The 18,036-nt window shown below is 50.3% G+C and overlaps 7 protein-coding genes across 7 annotated transcripts; 2 read left to right on the forward strand and 5 right to left on the reverse strand.

Annotated features, from left to right (window-relative positions):
* Positions 1–837: 837 nt before the first annotated feature.
* BCR38DRAFT_446775 (Golgi transport complex subunit 5-domain-containing protein) lies at positions 838–2,771 on the reverse strand. The gene has a single exon (XM_040861115.1). The coding sequence runs from the start codon at positions 2,697–2,699 to the stop codon at positions 1,338–1,340; it is 1,362 nt and encodes a 453-aa protein (XP_040711660.1). The 5' UTR covers positions 2,700–2,771; the 3' UTR covers positions 838–1,337.
* A 2,850-nt stretch (positions 2,772–5,621) lies between these two features.
* BCR38DRAFT_413166 (uncharacterized protein) lies at positions 5,622–6,335 on the reverse strand (the record flags this gene model as incomplete). The annotated part of the gene is made up of 1 exon (XM_040858802.1): positions 5,622–6,335. The coding sequence occupies one exon, from the start codon at positions 6,333–6,335 to the stop codon at positions 5,622–5,624; it is 714 nt and encodes a 237-aa protein (XP_040711661.1).
* Positions 6,336–10,177: 3,842 nt separating this feature from the next.
* BCR38DRAFT_352454 (uncharacterized protein) lies at positions 10,178–10,936 on the reverse strand (the record flags this gene model as incomplete). Its single annotated transcript, XM_040856708.1, has 1 exon — positions 10,178–10,936. The coding sequence occupies one exon, from the start codon at positions 10,934–10,936 to the stop codon at positions 10,178–10,180; it is 759 nt and encodes a 252-aa protein (XP_040711662.1).
* Positions 10,937–11,373: 437 nt separating this feature from the next.
* Positions 11,374–12,317, forward strand: BCR38DRAFT_352637 (Vps51/Vps67-domain-containing protein; the record flags this gene model as incomplete). The annotated part of the gene is made up of 2 exons (XM_040856719.1): positions 11,374–11,853; positions 11,910–12,317. The coding sequence occupies 2 exons, from the start codon at positions 11,374–11,376 to the stop codon at positions 12,315–12,317; spliced, it is 888 nt and encodes a 295-aa protein (XP_040711663.1).
* A 180-nt stretch (positions 12,318–12,497) lies between these two features.
* On the reverse strand, positions 12,498–13,666 carry BCR38DRAFT_352266 (GTP cyclohydrolase 1 type 2/Nif3; the record flags this gene model as incomplete). The annotated part of the gene is made up of 3 exons (XM_040856694.1): positions 12,498–13,165; positions 13,225–13,400; positions 13,479–13,666. 3 exons carry the CDS (start codon positions 13,664–13,666, stop codon positions 12,498–12,500), a joined length of 1,032 nt encoding a protein of 343 aa, XP_040711664.1.
* Positions 13,667–13,926: 260 nt separating this feature from the next.
* Positions 13,927–14,386, forward strand: BCR38DRAFT_413170 (bola domain-containing protein; the record flags this gene model as incomplete). Its single annotated transcript, XM_040858803.1, has 2 exons — positions 13,927–14,017; positions 14,145–14,386. 2 exons carry the CDS (start codon positions 13,927–13,929, stop codon positions 14,384–14,386), a joined length of 333 nt encoding a protein of 110 aa, XP_040711665.1.
* A 690-nt stretch (positions 14,387–15,076) lies between these two features.
* BCR38DRAFT_489212 (adaptin N terminal region-domain-containing protein) lies at positions 15,077–17,458 on the reverse strand (the record flags this gene model as incomplete). Its single annotated transcript, XM_040864371.1, has 5 exons — positions 15,077–15,649; positions 15,698–16,443; positions 16,490–16,658; positions 16,697–17,126; positions 17,229–17,458. 5 exons carry the CDS (start codon positions 17,456–17,458, stop codon positions 15,077–15,079), a joined length of 2,148 nt encoding a protein of 715 aa, XP_040711666.1.
* Positions 17,459–18,036: the final 578 nt, after the last annotated feature.

The raw sequence follows: 18,036 nt of genomic DNA on the forward strand, positions 1-18,036 counted from the left end.
GGGGTGACTGATAGGTAGACTCTGCGTCGTGTCAGTCGTCTAGGACCAACCTGCATTTGCTCGTTCCCCCTAATTGTCGTCATCGTGGTAGCTTCTCTGCAATACTCAACCGCAAAAATACAGGACGTGCTCTTCAAGGTGGTATTTTTTGCTCCAGTCTTGTCGTAATTACTCTGCTATCACTTCGCCACCACTTAGGGTTGCCAAGTTGTTTACTCCTTCTCTCCCATTTTTCGCCAGCATCCGTACACTCAGTGAATGGGTATCAGCAACTCCGCCCAAACCCCTAACAATCATCGGAGTCAACCTAGCACACATTGTTCAACGGCCCGGCGAATATGAAGATTGCGAATAGCTCCAACGCTTGGTTGTAGCCCTCAATACCACAATGAAATACACGTGTGCAATTTCAGCTGGCCCTTATGAAAATTTAAGGAAATCTTCTCTTTTCAGTCAATCTTTTTGGCACCTTTTATCATGACCGCGACTACGACCGCGACAAAACATCCAGTAGTTCTCTTTCGTTCCTCCGCAACTAGTCATGCTATCGTAATTCAGGTAGAATAATCCACTGGGGTCCAGAAAGATCTCGGTGATCATGGGCTGCATTGTCGACCATGACGGGGTCCCTTAACCCGTTGCTGTCTATCCTTAGTATCCATGGTCTGCAAGAATACAGCCATGAAGATTCCAACGCATTATCAGCCAATGACGCAAGCGGCCGAAAATACGAGATTGTCAGAAACCGAATAATCTAGAGCTTATGACGCAATCCTTCGAGCGCTGAAGCCACAATACGTTGAACTTCAGATGGGCCGGGCTCCTGTCTTTTTGCGACACATTGAAGAGGACGACGACCCCAGAGCGATGTACCGATACGCCCGCATTCTTCAAGGCATTTGGAAGTTCACGCAGTAGTGCCACCTTCGCCTGGGCAAAGGCTCGAAACGGCAGGAAGATCAAGACTGCAGACGAGGAGCATGAGGACTTGCAAAACGCCCAAGCTGACTCCAAGGGTGAACTAGAGAGAGGAGAAAGCATTCGAGAGCAGTGCAACGCCAAGAGGAAGAAGGCACTCAATTTCGAGGAGCGAGAAAATCTCAATAAGGCTTAAACAGCTCATGACTAATTGGAGACACGAGGGAGCTTCATCCGGCACAATTACCAGATGGGAAGAGCGTACTGAGGTTGATTGGATGCCGATCGCTGTCGCACGCCGGACCACCTTCAATATGCCGAGCACTACCCTAACCATACTAACCAGAGAGAACTTTTTCCCACATGGTGTGCTATTGGAGTTGATGTACGCAACGTAGCCAGTGCTAGCAAACAGATCCTCACCGACCGAGATTGCCAACAACACTACCAACCATAACCGCAACCTCACGATCCCAGCCTCCACTCTTCTCCGAGTCTGCCTTTGCACCCTTCCCCTTGTTGACACTGACCGTACTTGGCGGCTGACAACCACGAATGACGCATTTCCTGATAGCATCACCCACGTCATTTCGCCGTGACTTCAATGTACGAGCCGAGACACCGCCCCGGTTGGCTATCTCCACCACCCTTGTCGAAAGGCTGCTTGCCATGGAACGCCAGAAGTACGACGCCAACGAGCCCGTTTCTAGGTATGCCAGGAGCGGTTGGAGCAAGTTCGACTTCTCCGAGCTCTGCTTCTGGTGCAGCAAGAGGGGGTGCGTGGGCACCTTGGTGGCGTCCAGGATAATCTCCAGCGTCACGATATTCTGACAACGTGCCGACACCTCAGCAAGTGTCCGATCCAGTGACGGCAGCGTGGCCAGAGACCTAGTCAAAGATGTGATGGAGCTCTGCAAGGCGTTCCGCAGATAAACCTCCAGCGCTTGAAGAAGCAATTGCGGGGTCCACTTGTCATGTTTCGCGACTGCCGTTGGTGATATGAGGTACAGCGTGATCATAGCCGACACAGTACGCGCCTTGGTCTCCTCGCTCTGCGCAAACGTCGCGGTGCCAGTGGCAGATCCAATGGCGAACTCCCGTATGATCTGCTCGGACGTGGTCCGCACAGAGCGCTCAATGGGCGCAATGACGCTGTCCTGTAGGCTCCGGATCGCATTGACTCTGTTCAGCCCATACCCTTCCTCGCCTGGCCCGTTTCTATCAAGAACTTCGCGCAGGGAGATCAGCGTATGTGCGCAGCGAGTCAAAGCTCTATGGTCCTCCTTCTTTCCACCGGCTGCAGCAGAGGCCGTACTGGATATTTCTGAGTGTTGCACCTCGAGTTGCCTACCCAATTGCAGACAGCGGCCGACCGCCCGTCCCAGTTTCAATGTTTCCCATAGCCGAGCTGCGACTTGCCGCACCTCGTCGGCCTCTGCATGCTTCTGTATGACCTCCTTCTCGAGCTGTTTGTAGCTCTCATTCAAGCTCTTGACTTGGTTGTCAATTTCGGATATGATCTTCGTGCTTGAGTCGGTCTGCTCTTTGGTGTGCGTTAAGAGCGGTATTGCGGAGCGGGTCGTCAGCAGATCAATGTGCGAATCTATCTCCTGGGCGTCGAAAAGGACCTTCGACAGTGGGGTCGAGAGGTCGAGAGGCGTGTCGTTAGAATTGTTCGTCGCAAGAACGAGAGTGTTCGCGAATAACGAGGGGCTGAAGCCAGGGTCCAGGAATGCCTCATAGTCAATGTACGACGGCTCGTCGTCTTCGTTAGCCGTCATATTGAAGTGTAGTACTGCGACTGGCAAAGTTGCGACTCCATAAAGATCATGTGCAGATTGATGCCAGCATAGCTTCCCCGGAATGGTTGGAGCAACGTTGATTGCCACCCCACTCCAAGATCAACCCTACCTTAGCCACTCGGTGTCAGCCACACAGCCATTTGCATGGTGCAAGTCTGGTCGTATCTTCGCCTACAATGTCAGCTCTGAATTTTTTGAAGAGCTGGTATTCACTGAATACAATCGACTATGGCTGCAAGTGGGAAAGATTACACGAAAATTTCGTACAAATCAGAGTGCAAGTGTGTTTTTTCCTAAGTATTCTCGCCCTCTTACACTTAGAAGGAAGGGCCTTGCCTCCATAGGGGGCGTCTACTATAATCCCCCTTGGGGCGGCATCACAGAAACTGTGAAATACGCTTGATGGTGGTTCTGAATCAAACCCAAACACTTGACGAGGCGCACCTGTAACTTTAATCGAAGCCAGAAACGAGCATCTTCTCTCTTGTAGGGGCGTCTAGCCTATTCTCCAATGGATAATCGCCCACTCGTCCAACAGTATGCATAGTGACAATATAACCTATATTTTGCGAGGCTGACTTTTCCACAATCCTGCTAGCAAATTTTAGTTTGCCATAATGGCGGCATGGGGCCAGGTTGATCCGTTAGGAAGTCACAATGCTGTGCTTAGGTTAACTCTCTGCAGCTAAACCTGAGACAAACCGGAGAGTCCGAGACATCAAAAGCCCTGGCCAAATCTTGCTATGATTATCTCGCTCTTTTGCCTGAACTTTTACCTTATCTGCTACAAGACCTGTCCTCCTTTGAAGTGGCCAGCCAATGCACGTAGCATGGTGGTGCGCTGTATGAGATTTATTGCCTGCAGAACGCGGTCGTCTACAGAGCGGAAGTACCCATCCTCTCAGTTATTTTTACGTGCCCTAGGCGCGCCGGCTGTGTACTGGGTGCAACGCAGGTACTAACTGCCCATATGTAGTCGTTGTGTAGCTGCAGAATCCTGGGAGTTAGTCCCATCAACAATACAGTGGTTTTGCTGCTCGGATGCCTGGTCTGTGGTCCAATTGCTATCCCATTCTTGTTGTTTTACTGGGTATAAAAAGGTACGTAAGATGTCAGATAATTGCGAAAGATCTGGGGATGGCATACTCCGATATGAACGCTCGTCACCCAAAGAACCAACACCTCTCCTTCTAGACTACGGGATTTCAGACATGCTGCGAGTGGAAGTATCCAACGTACTTTTGCCGATATGTCCTTACACTTGCTATGGGAGACCTCATCCTCGGCCACGTTAGTAGTCGTCTCTGTTCTGGCTTCCCCTGCGCATGATCCAGTCAAAGTGGGTCTGCAGTCAACTTCTACATGGCGAAGCATGTGCCAGACTTCCAACGCATGCTCACACGACGCCAGTATTGTCATTTTACACAATAACGCTATGACGAGTTGTTACGGCGCTTTTGTGGGATTGTGTGGATGAATCTGGTCCCGGTGATCGTGGATTATCAACCAAGAAGTAGTTAAACAGCATCCTCGAGTATAGCCACTCCTCTTAGTGTATGTAAATAATCCAAACGTACGAGTTTATGGCACAGGGGGAACGGCTCGAAGTTGAATTCTACCAGCTCATCTAAAGCTAGTGGCCCATCAGGATCCCGTCCAACAACATAGAGATGGCAACTACCGATGAGATCTTAAATTTGGGGTTTCAACCGCAACTGTTGTGAAATCATCTTTCAAGCCACCCTGCTTAGCGACCCTATCTCTTATGAGACCCAAACCACACATGCAAACTTCTTCTTAAGGCGAGATGTACATGTACACTGGTGAGACACGCCTCATAGGCCGAGCATTTCACTCGAAAATGTGTGGCTTGCTCAACTGTGCTTTTTCACGGCTCGCTCAAGAACTTTTACGCGTTTGATCTTTCGTTCTGGATCCCCACGCCCTCTGCGGAATCTGGTGTCACCTAAATCCACGTAGTATAAGCATGATGCAGATTTTGTCAACTGTACTGTCACGATTTCCCTGATTTATGATGAAAAGGTCAAGCCTCGTACAAAATAACTGCCTATCTGCACCAAATATTCTACCAAAAGTCGATACTTATCTCATCAAGCCAAAAATATTTCCGTTCCCGTTCCGGTATCTGATTCTGGAAAGCACATCGATAGCTATTCTATTACATTGGACAACGTGGTACGTCACATCTGGACAGCCTGCATAGTTACTCCGAAAGTACCGATTTTTTTCGTGCCGTTTGTGCATGCTTTGGCTTCTTCATATATGCCGCACTGTGGAAAGAGATTGAACGGTTTGAAAAAGAAACGCGCGAGACGTGTGAGAAATGTACTCATCCACGCAAGAAGGCAACAATGCTATAGTGGTCTTGTATATTGTGTGTATATCCTGCGCCAGCGAGAACCGATGCCGAACATGGCATACTTCGAGACCGGAAACCACTTTGAGGAAGTTGGCCGGCCCTCCAGTTTACCAATACCGCCTGGTTACGATGACGTTGAGGGGCCGCGTGAGCCACGACCGCACAGCCTGTTACTCCTTTTAACGGCCCGTTCCATCATCAAATCATCCTAAGTTAACAATAGGAAAGCAACGCAAGGGCTGTCTCAAAACAAGGCCTCCGCAAGTACAGGAAACTGATAGGTTGTAAACATTAAACCCGGTGGGGAGGCCAAAAGGAAAGGTACATTGTCTCACCAATTCTCACCAACCGTGCCAACCCAGCTCCAACCCAAAGGTAGCCGATTATGTGGCCTGCTTCACCTCTGCTACTCATAAGTCGCACGCCTAATCAACGCCACAAAACTGACCTATTGCCTGGACAAATTCCCTCATGTCTCTATGCTCTAATTATCCGCGCCGCCCCGAGTCTCTGTCTCTGTTCTAATTGTCCACAATGGATATCTTACTCTTGATAGTAAGCCCCAGCCCCTCCAGCTCCTCCACATCCGCCGTAATATCATCTCCCATCCCACGATCCAGCGCGAACAGCGGATGCTCGTCAACACGGCCCTTTGTGACCAAGTCACGCACCCACGGGATCCCAAGGGCCGTCCAATTAGCATGGTCCGGCTTCATATAATCCTTCTCTAAATACTCGCGGTCGACCGTGCCTAGGCAAAAGTTGACCATGACAGGCCATCCCCATTCCTCGGGTACAGACCCGGCGTCAAGGTTATAAGCGATCTGTACACCGCAGCGCTTGCAGAACCAACGACTGCGCACTGGTGTTGATTTGTAAAGCCCTAACCATGTTTCTTTGTGAACTGTGTTTGTGTGGTCGAACATCTCAGTGCCCGGAGTCCAGGTGTGTTCGTTGCCGAGCGCTTCGATGTCTGCTAATGTTGGGGCTGCAGACACCTGAACGCTTGAGGTAAGGGCCATCAGAATGAACGACGGAAGCTGCGCGGTGGCGTGGCGACAGTCATTGCAGTGGCATATTTGGGTCACTGGTAGACGATGATCGCCGATGTCGCCTCCTGGCGTACAATAAGGGCTCAAGACTCGGTCTTTATGAGGCGGGACAGATATGCGATATCGGATGGCTTTGCAGTTGCAACCACCATGGATGGTGAATGGCTCTCGTGGTAACGGCATGATGTTTGTTCAGCTTTTGTGAATCTCGCGGTTTTGACGGTCGTTGGGAAACCCTCGGAGTACGATGCAAGAGTCCCAATGTTAGGGCACACGAAGAGATATAAGTGTGATGTGTTTAGGTAAGCTAGAGTAGTGCTGATGGGCTGGAACCAAGTAGTAGTAGTAGTGGTGGATACGCACAAACCACCTCTGGAAGGAATCCTAGTACATATTTGCCTACAGGCTGTTCCATGTTTATGTCTGGATTGACGGCTACCACCACGGCTGTACGCCTGCAGCGTTGATTGCTGTCACCTTTGGAGGGTCAGCATAGCCTATCTTGACCGCAGATAGGTACTTGGAAAGACCATGCGTAATTGGATCAGCACACGAGATGCGTCGGAATTCAATAATCCAGGTCGGACTTTCGACTTTGCTGTCGTCAGCAACCAAGTAAGAAAATCATGATGCGCGGCAAAGCGTATGAATTAGACAAGTCGAGAAACACCCCCTGCCCCCTCCCCCAAATGAAGTTCTGAGTTATGTGTCATGGCATGATTGGTATACGCAGGAGTGTGTCTTAGTATCGGCAGTTTCTAGAAAGACATACCCTGAAAGCGTCGTCGGCGCAACTAATCATGAGCAGATGTGACGAATATATCGCAGTTTAGATTGCGACGTGAATATACATGTATGCTGCAGACGTGAACGACCCCTACCAACTATAGCTCCGAACCACCAGTCCCGGCACCGTTGCCACAATCCCACTCAACTCTCCAAGCACGCCCAACATCTTAGAGCACCAATCATAATCCTCATCCTTCCTCTCAACTCTAATCTTCATAACCTATGCAACTTCCCATCCCCCCAACGGTCGAAACCAATGCAGTTTGTCTGCTTACACATGGGGTGGACTTTGAGGTGGATGCACGACCCATTTCCGCACCCTAACTTCTCAGTCACCGCGATCTTCAAGTAGGATTTCAGCCAATTCTCACTGAAATCGCCAGGGTACAAGTGCAGTCAGATTTTAGTTAACAATAATTACAATTGCCTTTCGCTTATTGAGCTACCTTGAGTCTCACCGCCTCGTCTGATATGATCTGCTTCAATTTCGAGAAACTAAGCTCGGAGGCATGATTTCGCTCCTTTAGAGCCTTCCAAACCTATTCAATTAGGTCCAAATCTGGTAAATGAGCGAGGTAGTTGATCATCCCAATACCGCAATCCTATAATGTAAGGGAATGAATGCAGAGTATAAGCAGCGATTTCTCATTGTTAGTGGGGCTGGTATCCATATAGAATGACACTGGTCGTACCCCCCACCATTTGACCAAGTCTGTCAGGGGCAATCCTTCCTCTATCCGCAACGGCAATAATCGCGTCCACGACCTCGTCCTTTTCATCCTATCTGTTGAATTGCCCTGCCGTGTGGAGGTAGAACTTGTCGGTATATGCGATTGTGCCGGCGGCGAAGACATTCTCGTTGGCATATCCGTTGGTGTCGCACCTGTCTTCGTGGCCGATGTTATACGACAAATGTGTGATATAAGTGGGTGAATTATGCTACCTTTTCCTAAGGCGGTGGTTTGGTCGTATTTGAGTGATACGTATTTTGGAGAGATATATTGTAGGAATGGATTTTCTTGGTTGTCAAAGCCTGAGGACAAACTGGTAGGACTAGTGAAGTCGACGGTGATTCAAATTTTGACTCTCGAATGATGTGATCGAAGACGAGAGAGCGTTCGTTGCTGACGAAGGGATTACTGTGTTGCGGAATGATGGTCCTTCAAACCTGGTGATGATCACCCTTTTATCTTCTATTGCTTCGAATAATGGAAATCGTACGGTATGAGTTTCTTGTTGAAGGCTTGATTTCTAGGATTTCTCTATCCATCAACGTCGAAATCCCTAGAGAAGATATCGTGGTAGCTTTCTTTTTCGTTACTTTTCATTTCGTTTTTGGAGTTTACACTTTGAAATAAATTCATATTAATGTCTTTGATTTGATACTACTCAAATATATGAATCCTTACAATAGCCTCAGGTCTGCTGGTCGTTTTTGATTGAGTATTGAGCAGATATAGTTACATAGTCCTAGTCGATGGTGCAGACACAGCTGCCGGTAAAACTGGGAGGGGCCAAAAAACAAGCGCAACCGAAATTGCACCCATCAAGAGTTGACCACATGCAAGAGGCAAGGACAACCGGCACAACAGCCAAATTATACGGCATGCGGGGCACATTCACAACTGATGAAGACACATCCCCTTAGATCAAGATTCTCAAACGTCATAACATCGTCAGCTGAGGACATAGTACCACTGAAATCTCCGGCATTTTCTGAAATGCCCAAGGCAGCCTCTGAACCCCCAGAACTATCACCGTCATCCCTGCCAGCGGAAATTGACGATCAAAGCCTTAGCGACTTGTTAGAGGAGCAGAAGCGTGTGCAGGAAGAAGCGGCCAGACTGCGGAGGTTGCAAGCATTGTCAGAGGAAGAGTAGAGGCTTAAGAAAAATATTGAGCGGGTTAGTGAACGGAACGGGTGAAGCCAAAAGGCTGCTCGAAGATCTTCGGGTGATGATTATCTTGTAATTTAGTTATGATCAATGGTAAGGATGGGCTGATGACTCAAAATCACATCTGGCATTCGGAATGGGGGGTGAATCTACCCGCTGAATGATATTCATGATGGCGTTGTTTTCCAGGGACGGAGAACTTGTATACTTTCCATATCACGTGCGATTGCCAGGTATCTACAAGCATGAGCGGTGAATCTCAAGGCATTCCAGGAACATAACCAGTAGCCGGATCTATCCACGTTTTATACTCGTCTTTCCTTGACTCTGAAACGGTCACATCAAGCGAAAATAACCAACAAGCCAAATAAGCTGTCACACAAGATCAAAGGCGCAGTAGTCTTGACATTCGCATCTGACCCCGTGAGCTTCATGAGGGAAGTCTGAAGATATTGGGAACTATTAGGTGTAGCTAACCTAACTCCCCACACAACCTAGTACGTTGAAACCCATTCAAAGCTCGTCATGATTGAGTACCACGCATGGTGAATTCTGGTGCTTTTACATTGGCAAGAGATTCGTATCGGCATGGGTTATGGTCCTATTAATTTAGATGGGCACCGTAGCAGATAACAGTGTTTGTTCTTTGGCCCGACGGCCATGATCAGGAACTGAGCGAAACGTCTGCAATCTTCCATAGCGCAATCGCTATGCTGTGGATGACATGAAGTTCTTGGGAATCGGAGCCGTCATCCCCATGCATGAGAAGTATAATGTCGTTTCCACCAAGCGATGAAAGAGTGCTCGTGGAAGCTTATCAAGATATATTCTTGCGGCCATCTAAGCGCTTCCTCGCCGCCTGTAACATATAACACATTTTCTTTCCCACCAAGTATGAGCATGTATTTGAGTCTGGTCTTATTCCTCCTTGTCGCCCAACTCATGCTTTGTGCAGTAAGCCATGCACGGTTCGCAAGTCAGGAGAATCTCCTGGCCCATCCATGAGATCATTGAAACCTCAGTGCAAAACTCTGTCCCGACAACAGAAATACCATTTCTGGGAGTAAAGTGTACGTCTGATGGTGTTATCAAGTCTTGCTGGGTCCAGCTTTGAGCAAGACAACCCCGTTTATGCATTTCTTGGGCCGTGGATTCTTTATTGGCGAAGAAGTGTATGCTAAGGAAAACCTCTAGGGAATTATGACATCGTTGAGCCATGTAATGCCGCGGCGGATGATTTGCTTGAGTGCGGGCACCCGGTTGGACTTGTATGCCGAGATGAAGCTATCTTGCATCTTGACCATCACAACCCAAGCCGGGAGCACAATGTTACGGACCAGATTATCCACGAATATCGGCCCCAACAGTCTCCTTTAACCTTGTCAACCGTCCATCAAACCAAGCCTTCTGCCACGCATCAATCTTACCACCCATGATGACGCACGTCGACGGCTCAAGGAGGAGAACCCCTCGCGCAACGATGGCCCCCTTCTTGACAATTATTTTCTCGCCAATATTGAGAGTGCCGATGCCAATTTTATCAATCCGCTTCAACTCCAGACCATAGACCTTATTCCCCTTGCAGTCCTGCAGAACAAGTCGGTGCGTCGAGTTCTTCGGCGTCCCGGATCCCGCAGCGCCTCCTCTCCCACCAGGCCTTGCAGTAGAAAGATTCTGCGTGGCCAAACTACCGTACCCCAGTTCTTCTTCTTCCTCACCGTTAGTGGGAAGGCGAATCATTTCTCGGCCTGTGGTTTGCTCTCCTCGAGCAATGGCCTCTAATTCCTCGACTTGCTCCCATTTACTCTTGGTAAGGTTATCAATATCCAGTACCTGAACTAATACATCCCTTTCCAGCTTGGTTTCTTTGACTTCTGGGTTGGCAATGTTGGCAGGGAAAGATGGTGCTGAAGAATCCAAGACGGCGTTTGTGATGTCAGCAGCCATGAGCCGTGCTTTGACCGTGGCAATAAGAGCCAGTAGGGGTGGCAGAGGATCCCGGTTGGGAAGTGCATTTTGAATCCAGGCAAGAGTGGGTGAGGGTAGACCTTGACTATGAAGTCCGTTCTGGACTTCAGCTGCCTTGCTGAGTCGATTCATGCTGGAGTCCCGGTGTTGTAATACAAGTTGCACGTATCATTGAGTATTGAGTAAAGGCTTAGCCCGTGCAGAGATTAGCAGGATGATTTGGTCATGGTTTCTCGGAGAATGCAAAATGCGGATGCTGCTCTTTCCATTTCCGTGTCGGTTGCAACTTGTTCAAGTCTTTCACTTCTTATGTCAAAGTTGTTGTAGCTCTTGCTGTTGACTGCAACTGCTGTTGCGCTCGCGCCACAGTGGCTGGACCCACTAACCACTAACTCCAGATGACGATCCTCCTGCAGCCCCCTGTATGGCATACCGGGTCCTGAACTTCAACGTATGTCACAGCTGGGGGGAGTTTCACAATCTTTCCTATATTCTCCCAAGAGGCTCTCAATCCTTGCCACAAACCCTTGGTCTCCTCTCAGGACGTCCAAACCAAGGTCTGACCCAAAATGTCAACAATAGCCTCCCCGCGGGACGCGTTATCACGGCGCATTCCCTCATCCCAGAACATAACCACGCCCACGTCCTCAGCCCGACCTTCCCTCGACGTACCACGTTCCGCCTCGGGCTCTCCCAACCCCAATGTCTCCGGCGCCTCCCAGTCAGTCTCTAAGCGCAACCGCGCCGCCCTGCGCGAGTACTACAACCTCCGGAAAGGCGCGAATACGGCCAACCCCCCGTCGGTCGAGGTCACAGACCCGCCGGGCGAACACCATGAAGCGTCCGAGGTGCCACCCAGCGAGATGGACAAGGAAGGGTTCGAGCCCGAGGCATATGTGAAGAAGGCGCTTGCTGAAAAGGGGATGGAGGAGCTACTACGGCTATACACCAGGATATTGGGGGAGATTCGAGCATTGGATGCGGAGAAGAAGGCATTGGTTTATGATAATTACAGCAAGCTGATCGCAGCCACTGAGACGATACGGAAGGTGGGTGTCGCAGTTGAGTGTCGGATTGGCAGAATGGAAAGGCTGACTGAAAGCAGATGCGAGCAAATATGGATCCACTGAACCCAATGGCGTCTACGTTAGACCCGGCAATTGCTCAGATCTACTCGCAAGCCTCGGCCATACGGGAGGAACTACGGAAATCTGTACCTGAACCAAATGAATCAAGCAAGGGGGCAGACGAGGCGAAACAGCGAAGGCTACGGACGAAACAGCTGGCAATTAAGGTCTTGGAAACACCCGACCGGATACGAGCCCTTGTCAGTGAAGGACGGTTAGAGGATGCCAAACAGGCATGGAAGACACCCCGAAAGCTTCTCGAGATGTGGAAAGAACAAGGTGTGGGGGGTGGAGACGTGGAGGCTTGTATTGAAGATGGCGATGCTGCAGTGAGGGGGGACCCAAGCCAATCCGACTGGCGAGCAGCCAAAGACGATGAAGACTGATTCGACAACCTGGCCCTCCCCTTGCAGTATTCTATGGCTAATCCTCTGGAAGTATCTACAGGAGGGGAGATTCCTTTCCTCACTGATTTTCATCCATCCTGAGCCATGATACGCGACCGAAGGCATATACCGCGGCATCCCACCATACTACCGGAATACCTACATGTGGCCTCGTTGTTTCTATGCTAGCTTGGATACATCGATGACCTCAAATGGATCTCGGTCTGTGGTGCTGACAATCACCTTTCCGCTTGATCCGAGCGCCTTCTCGAGCATCGGCTTCATTCGTTGGGTCAAATACTGCCTCTCCGAGTTACTGTGGAAAACTGTCACCACAGTCTGTCCAAGCTGCACGTGTCGGAGGGCGTAATGGTGGCTCATTTCACCAGTCACGAGCAGTTGAGCATCACTATCCTTGAGCATATCCGCTCCGGAGCCAGCACATACTGCTACACTGGAGATGCTCTGGGTTCTGTTCACATCGGCGACGGAATCTTGAGGCACCGCAACAGACATATAACGCTGGTTTCCAAGTCCCGCGGATAGGTTTTTGAGCAAAACCGCCAGGCTTGTGGGCTTGTTGAGCTGGACTTTGCGGCCATAGCCAAGGCCCTGAAGCTCTGACGGCAATGTGCGGGTAATGGGTTCGATGACGCTACGTCCTGCTACGAGATCGGGCTGGTCTCCGACTAGGATATCGCAGAGCCAGTCGTTCAGTCCGCCATTGGCAGCATCGACGGCTGTGTGGGGGCAGTAAACAGCAATGCCCGAAGCTATTAGGCGAAGAAGTTGTGCTTGCATAGGATCCTGAGCCGTCAATGACTTGAGGGCTCTGAAGATGACCGGGTCTGTATGTGATCAATATGTGCATGGGTACAGGGGAGGGTAGCTCCATAGACTAGCTTACGGTAGCTAACAATTATGCTGGCCTTCTCGCGAATGGCTTCATCTACCACAGCTGCAGTGAGGTCATTGGTGAGTAGCACTGTTCCAGGCGTGTCATCCTTGGTGGCCGAGAGTTGAGCCTGTCCAAGCAACAATCCAGTGTTATCCCAAGCTTTGTCTGCAAGTACTTCAGGGAATCTGGTCATGGTTAGCAACTAAACGTGCTTGACCAAAAGTTTGTGAAAGACTAGCTCTCATGTCAGATAGTTAACTCACAGAGTTCTCATGGCGGAAACCACCGTGTCTGCGAACGAAGAAGTCGTCATGGTACTTATTGCTCTTGGCTGTAACCGGGGTAAGATGCAGTGAATTGGGATTGATGAGAAGAGAGGCCTTTGTGAAGAGGCGAGCCGGCATGCACGTTGACTAGCTGTAATGAGATTGCGGTAGTAACGCAAGGACATCACTCAACTATAGTGATGCAGGAGAGAAGCAGCTGAGATATATTCCAATGGAACATGAACACTCTCAATTCGTCAATTGGCTAGAACTGTGCAGTATCGTTGTTTGAAAGCACTGGGATGCGAGCTTCAGCCCCACGTATTTGTCCTTATCAATGAATAAACATTCCCCAAATTAACACTTATCCTTTGGAGGGGTATTTCATCATCAGCCGAATTCGCATCCTACCTTCAAGCCCCCGATTAGCACTAGAAGCAACGCCATGGCAGACTCCGGAATTACAGAGTCGTCGCTCAAGAACGCCCTAACAGAGCGATTAAAAGCGACTCATGTAGAGGTCACTGATATGTCTGGTGGGTTCTTCTTTATCCTTCTCAATCCCCTTCTCCGTACCCGTCCCTGCGGGTGCATCATTACAAATTGCAACCCAACCCAACCACAACTACTTGCATGGAACTAACTTCGGCCTCTCTCCAACAGGCGGCTGCGGCCAATCCTTCACCTCCCTCATCGTATCCCCCCAATTTGCGGGCCTCAACTCGCTGAAGCGTCACCGCGCCGTCAACGCCGCTCTCAAGGACGAAATCGCAGCGATCCACGCCTGGAGCGCAAAATGCCAGACGCCCGAGGAGTGGGAAAGGGACAACGCTAAGAACAGTGGGGTTTCGAAGCCACCGATGAATGGGACGGTTAGGGGGAAGGTGGAGGGTACGGATGCATGATTGAGTATGAGGAAATGAAAAAGCTTGGATACCACCGAGGAAGACTAGGTCGGGAAGAGTCTCCAGCAGAATGTCGCGGGTCGCATCTTGGTGCCCGGTGGGAACATTATAATGGACAGGCTGATACCTATATCCGGGGAAGATAAACGAGATGCAGGCGAAAGGATGAGGCTGTGAGCCGCGTTTCGCATTCAGGATTGGATTGGGCTCGGGACATTTGGACGCTGCGTATAGCAGAGAGCTGTGCTGGACGCTGGGAGCCACGCTGGTCCGAAAAGAAGTATACAACCTTGGAGGACTTCTGCTTGCTCCCAACACACATTGGATCACCAGACTCTATGCCGGAAGCATTGGTTCACAGAGAAGTAGAATAATCAAAGTCATGGCTGGTGTAGAGCAACGCACTACACAAACTCTTGCCCCGGCTCCAACAGGCAGTGAATGGTCCTCGAGAGTCTTCTTGAATACGATAGCCGACGACTTGTTTCGAAACCCTCAGCCTTCGAGTTAAGTGCTGCGGAAATGCGTAATCCTGGCTTGGACTTGAGATTCACAACACACAGTGAACAACGCAGTCACACATGATTGAATGTAGCCATCTGTCAGGGCATTCCTTATCATCTAACTACGCTATGTCTCTTATTTCACAGCTCGCAAGTTGCCCAAACTTCAACACAAGCCCACCACCCTCTAGAAAAGACCCAACAAATCATCATTTCCACTCGCCTCGTTCTTGTGCTCTACGTGGCCCAATTGCTGTGAAGCCGGGGGCGGTGCACTGCTCCCACTTAGGTCCAGTCCTGCGAATCCATTCATCATGTCATTACTGCTACTGCTCGGTTGCGCTGGTGCATCGAACAATCCCATCATATCCGCCATTCCACCCGACTGCTGTGGGCCGGCGGGGCTGGCCACCCGGTCTGGTGTGGCCATAGAACTGGCTTGTTCCAAACTTGCCGGCGCTCCACCATCAAAGTCGATATCTAGGAGATTCTCGATATTCCCCTGGGCACCTGTGCCGTTGGCCGCGGCGGCTACGGCACCTGCGGCGATAGGATTCTCGGAGGCGTTTTCGCGCTGTTCCTCAATAGCGGCGCGTTGTATAGCATCTGCTCCATATCTGCCCTTGCCAACAAAAGACTCTGGTAGTTTGTGGTAGACCGAAGCAAGGGTTGATAGCTCGGTGAGCAGCTGTTCGAGAAGGGCTGAGGGAAGGCATGTCACTGTGGTGGAGATCGCGGGCTTTTGGGAGAGCACGATATTCTAGCTTGGGTTAGTGGATGCAAATTTCACCAAGGTGAATAGACATACCTTGGCAATGTCCAAGTCACCGGAAAGGAGACGCCAGTAGACGTATGCCCTATCACGAATATCGGGGTTGTCGTTATCTGTCGTCGCCTGTTGCAGGACAGTCTGCACCAGCCCCTGGTTGTTGCTCGGGTTCTTCAAGAACAGCTTCACAACGGCTGTCAAGATCTGAAGTTGTGTTTGTGTAAACTCCTCCATAAATCCTTCCACGAAACTGGCCAAAATTTCGTCCGCATTGCTGATCTTCTCAGCGTACTCGCCGACAATCCATATCAATGACCCTCGCGCCTCTGGCTCGTCAAGTTCCTCGATATATTTGCAAAGTGTCGGAATGACGCCTTCATAGCCGGGATATTTCCGCAGGATGTCCTTGATGACCACGATAACCTCCTGCACGACGTAATTGACCTTGGTGGCGATGAGATCCAGTAGGGTGTTTACGCATTTCTCGCTTGCGCCCTCGATCTTAATGGCGACTTGACCGATCGCCTTCACTGATCTTCGCACAAAGTCCATGTCAACTTCCAGTGCGTACTCCTTCAGCTCGGCCAGAAGTTGCTCATAGTTCTTTTCGTTCGCTATCCTCACCATAATCTCGAGTTTCTGAAGCTTGACGTAGGGCGGGTCATTGTATTTGCAGAAGAAAACCCTCAGCTCCTTGCTGAGGATGTCTGGCTTGGCTTGCAGCAGGAGATCGATATTCCGCAAAGCCACATATTGAACTTCAGGGGCGGATGCGATCAGGGTAACTGTATAGGTAAGCACATGAACGACACATAGATGTGAAAGACCAACCTAAGGGGGGTGCCATTTTCTTCAAGTACTGTCGCACCAGGTCGGCATTGATCAGTTTCATGTGGATGAAGACGACCTTGACGGCGGCTAACACCACGCTTGGGTTTACGTGCTGGAACTGAGGCGCAACCCTTTCGCATATATGCTCCGACTCTTGTGTAGTTTGCGGCTGGTAGGCTGTGAGCGTTGACAATATGGTCACTCGACCCATTCGGTGCATTCGTTGAGCGCCATGAGGAGCTTCTTCAGTGTCACCGGGGTGATGATCAAGGCGCTTGTCTCGGGCGCAGTCTCGGTGATCTCACCGAGGGCCGTTACCGAGTTTGCGACAACCATGGGATTCGGGTCCCCAATCAGCTCCTGCAACGTCTCCAGGAAGCCGTTCTCGATACACATGGTCGGGTTCAGGTCGAAGAGCTTTGCTACGCAAATGGCAGCGGTTTTCCGTACGTATGGTGACTCGTCCCTCAACGTCTTCCTCAGTGGTTCCTCCATATAGTCTACCATCTTGTCGACCCGAATGCAGCCCATAGTCCGTATGGCCAAGGCCCGAATCAGGGGGTTCGGGTCCTCCGCATCTTGGACAAACGTGTTGACGGCCAATATACATAGGTCGGGGTGTGATTTCGCGTAGTTCCTAAGCTTTCCATGAGCTTTTGAACGTGGGAGCGAACACAATTGGTACTTTGACGGCTAGAGCCAGCTTCCAGAGAAGTATTCAAGGCAAATGACCACCTACATCAGATATAAATAGACAAGCTTCTTCTGGTCCAAGTCTCCTGTTGCGATATTCTTCAGAACATCTGGAAACAGCGCCGACACGTCCTTGCCCAGCGTCATCGCCATAATCGTCTTTTGGATAGCCTCCTTCCGTTCGTAGGCATATTGCGAGACCAGGCCAGCTCGCAGCTCGAATGTTTCGCCCTTTCGAGGCACGGCAAAGGCCCCACGAATGCGATTCACCGCCATTGCTTTCGACGTTGGATTATAACTCGAGTTCGAGGTGTAGTTGTGGAGGGGTAACCGTTGACAGGTTGCAGCTCAAGTTCGAGGAGGGGCCGGCACAGCGGTCAAGGTGGTTAATTGGAGGTTTAGAGGAAGGGGCCCTTTCAGGGCTATCGTGAGTACATCCGTTTCCTCAGGGTTATCGTAGGTTCGTCGGTAATAGAGTCAGAATCGGCTTTCGAGTATCTTTCGTGTCAATTGCACCTGGAGCTTAGAGGCTGCCAAGAAGATGCGATGTGTTAATTCCAAAGCTGCCCCTGCGCTATCTTGACCTTTCAGCCTTGGGCGGCACTGGAAGTTTCCGCTTGACAATCGGTCACTTGGTTAACAACGACGCCGCTAAAAGTCGCAGCCACAGCTGCTCATGGGGCTGATGGGTCATCTGCCCAAGCTCCGGTTTCCAGAACAATTACAGAACGGCATCCATTCGCCACTACAGAGGTCGTCTCCTACTAACAATCTCAAATACTGATCAAACGAAGAGTAATCCGCGCTGATGGCGATATAGAGCCTACCCAGCTCGTCCGCATCAACAACATCAG

The sequence above is a fragment of the Pseudomassariella vexata genome, assembly GCF_002105095.1.
Source record: "Pseudomassariella vexata strain CBS 129021 chromosome Unknown BCR38scaffold_15, whole genome shotgun sequence".
In the NCBI taxonomy this organism is placed as follows: Eukaryota; Fungi; Ascomycota; class Sordariomycetes; order Amphisphaeriales; family Pseudomassariaceae; genus Pseudomassariella; species Pseudomassariella vexata.

Bases quoted from the DNA above. Each gene is read 5' to 3' on its own strand.
- BCR38DRAFT_446775 (XM_040861115.1), bottom strand. From the start codon at position 2,699: ATGACGGCTAACGAAGACGACGAGCCGTCGTACATTGACTATGAGGCA.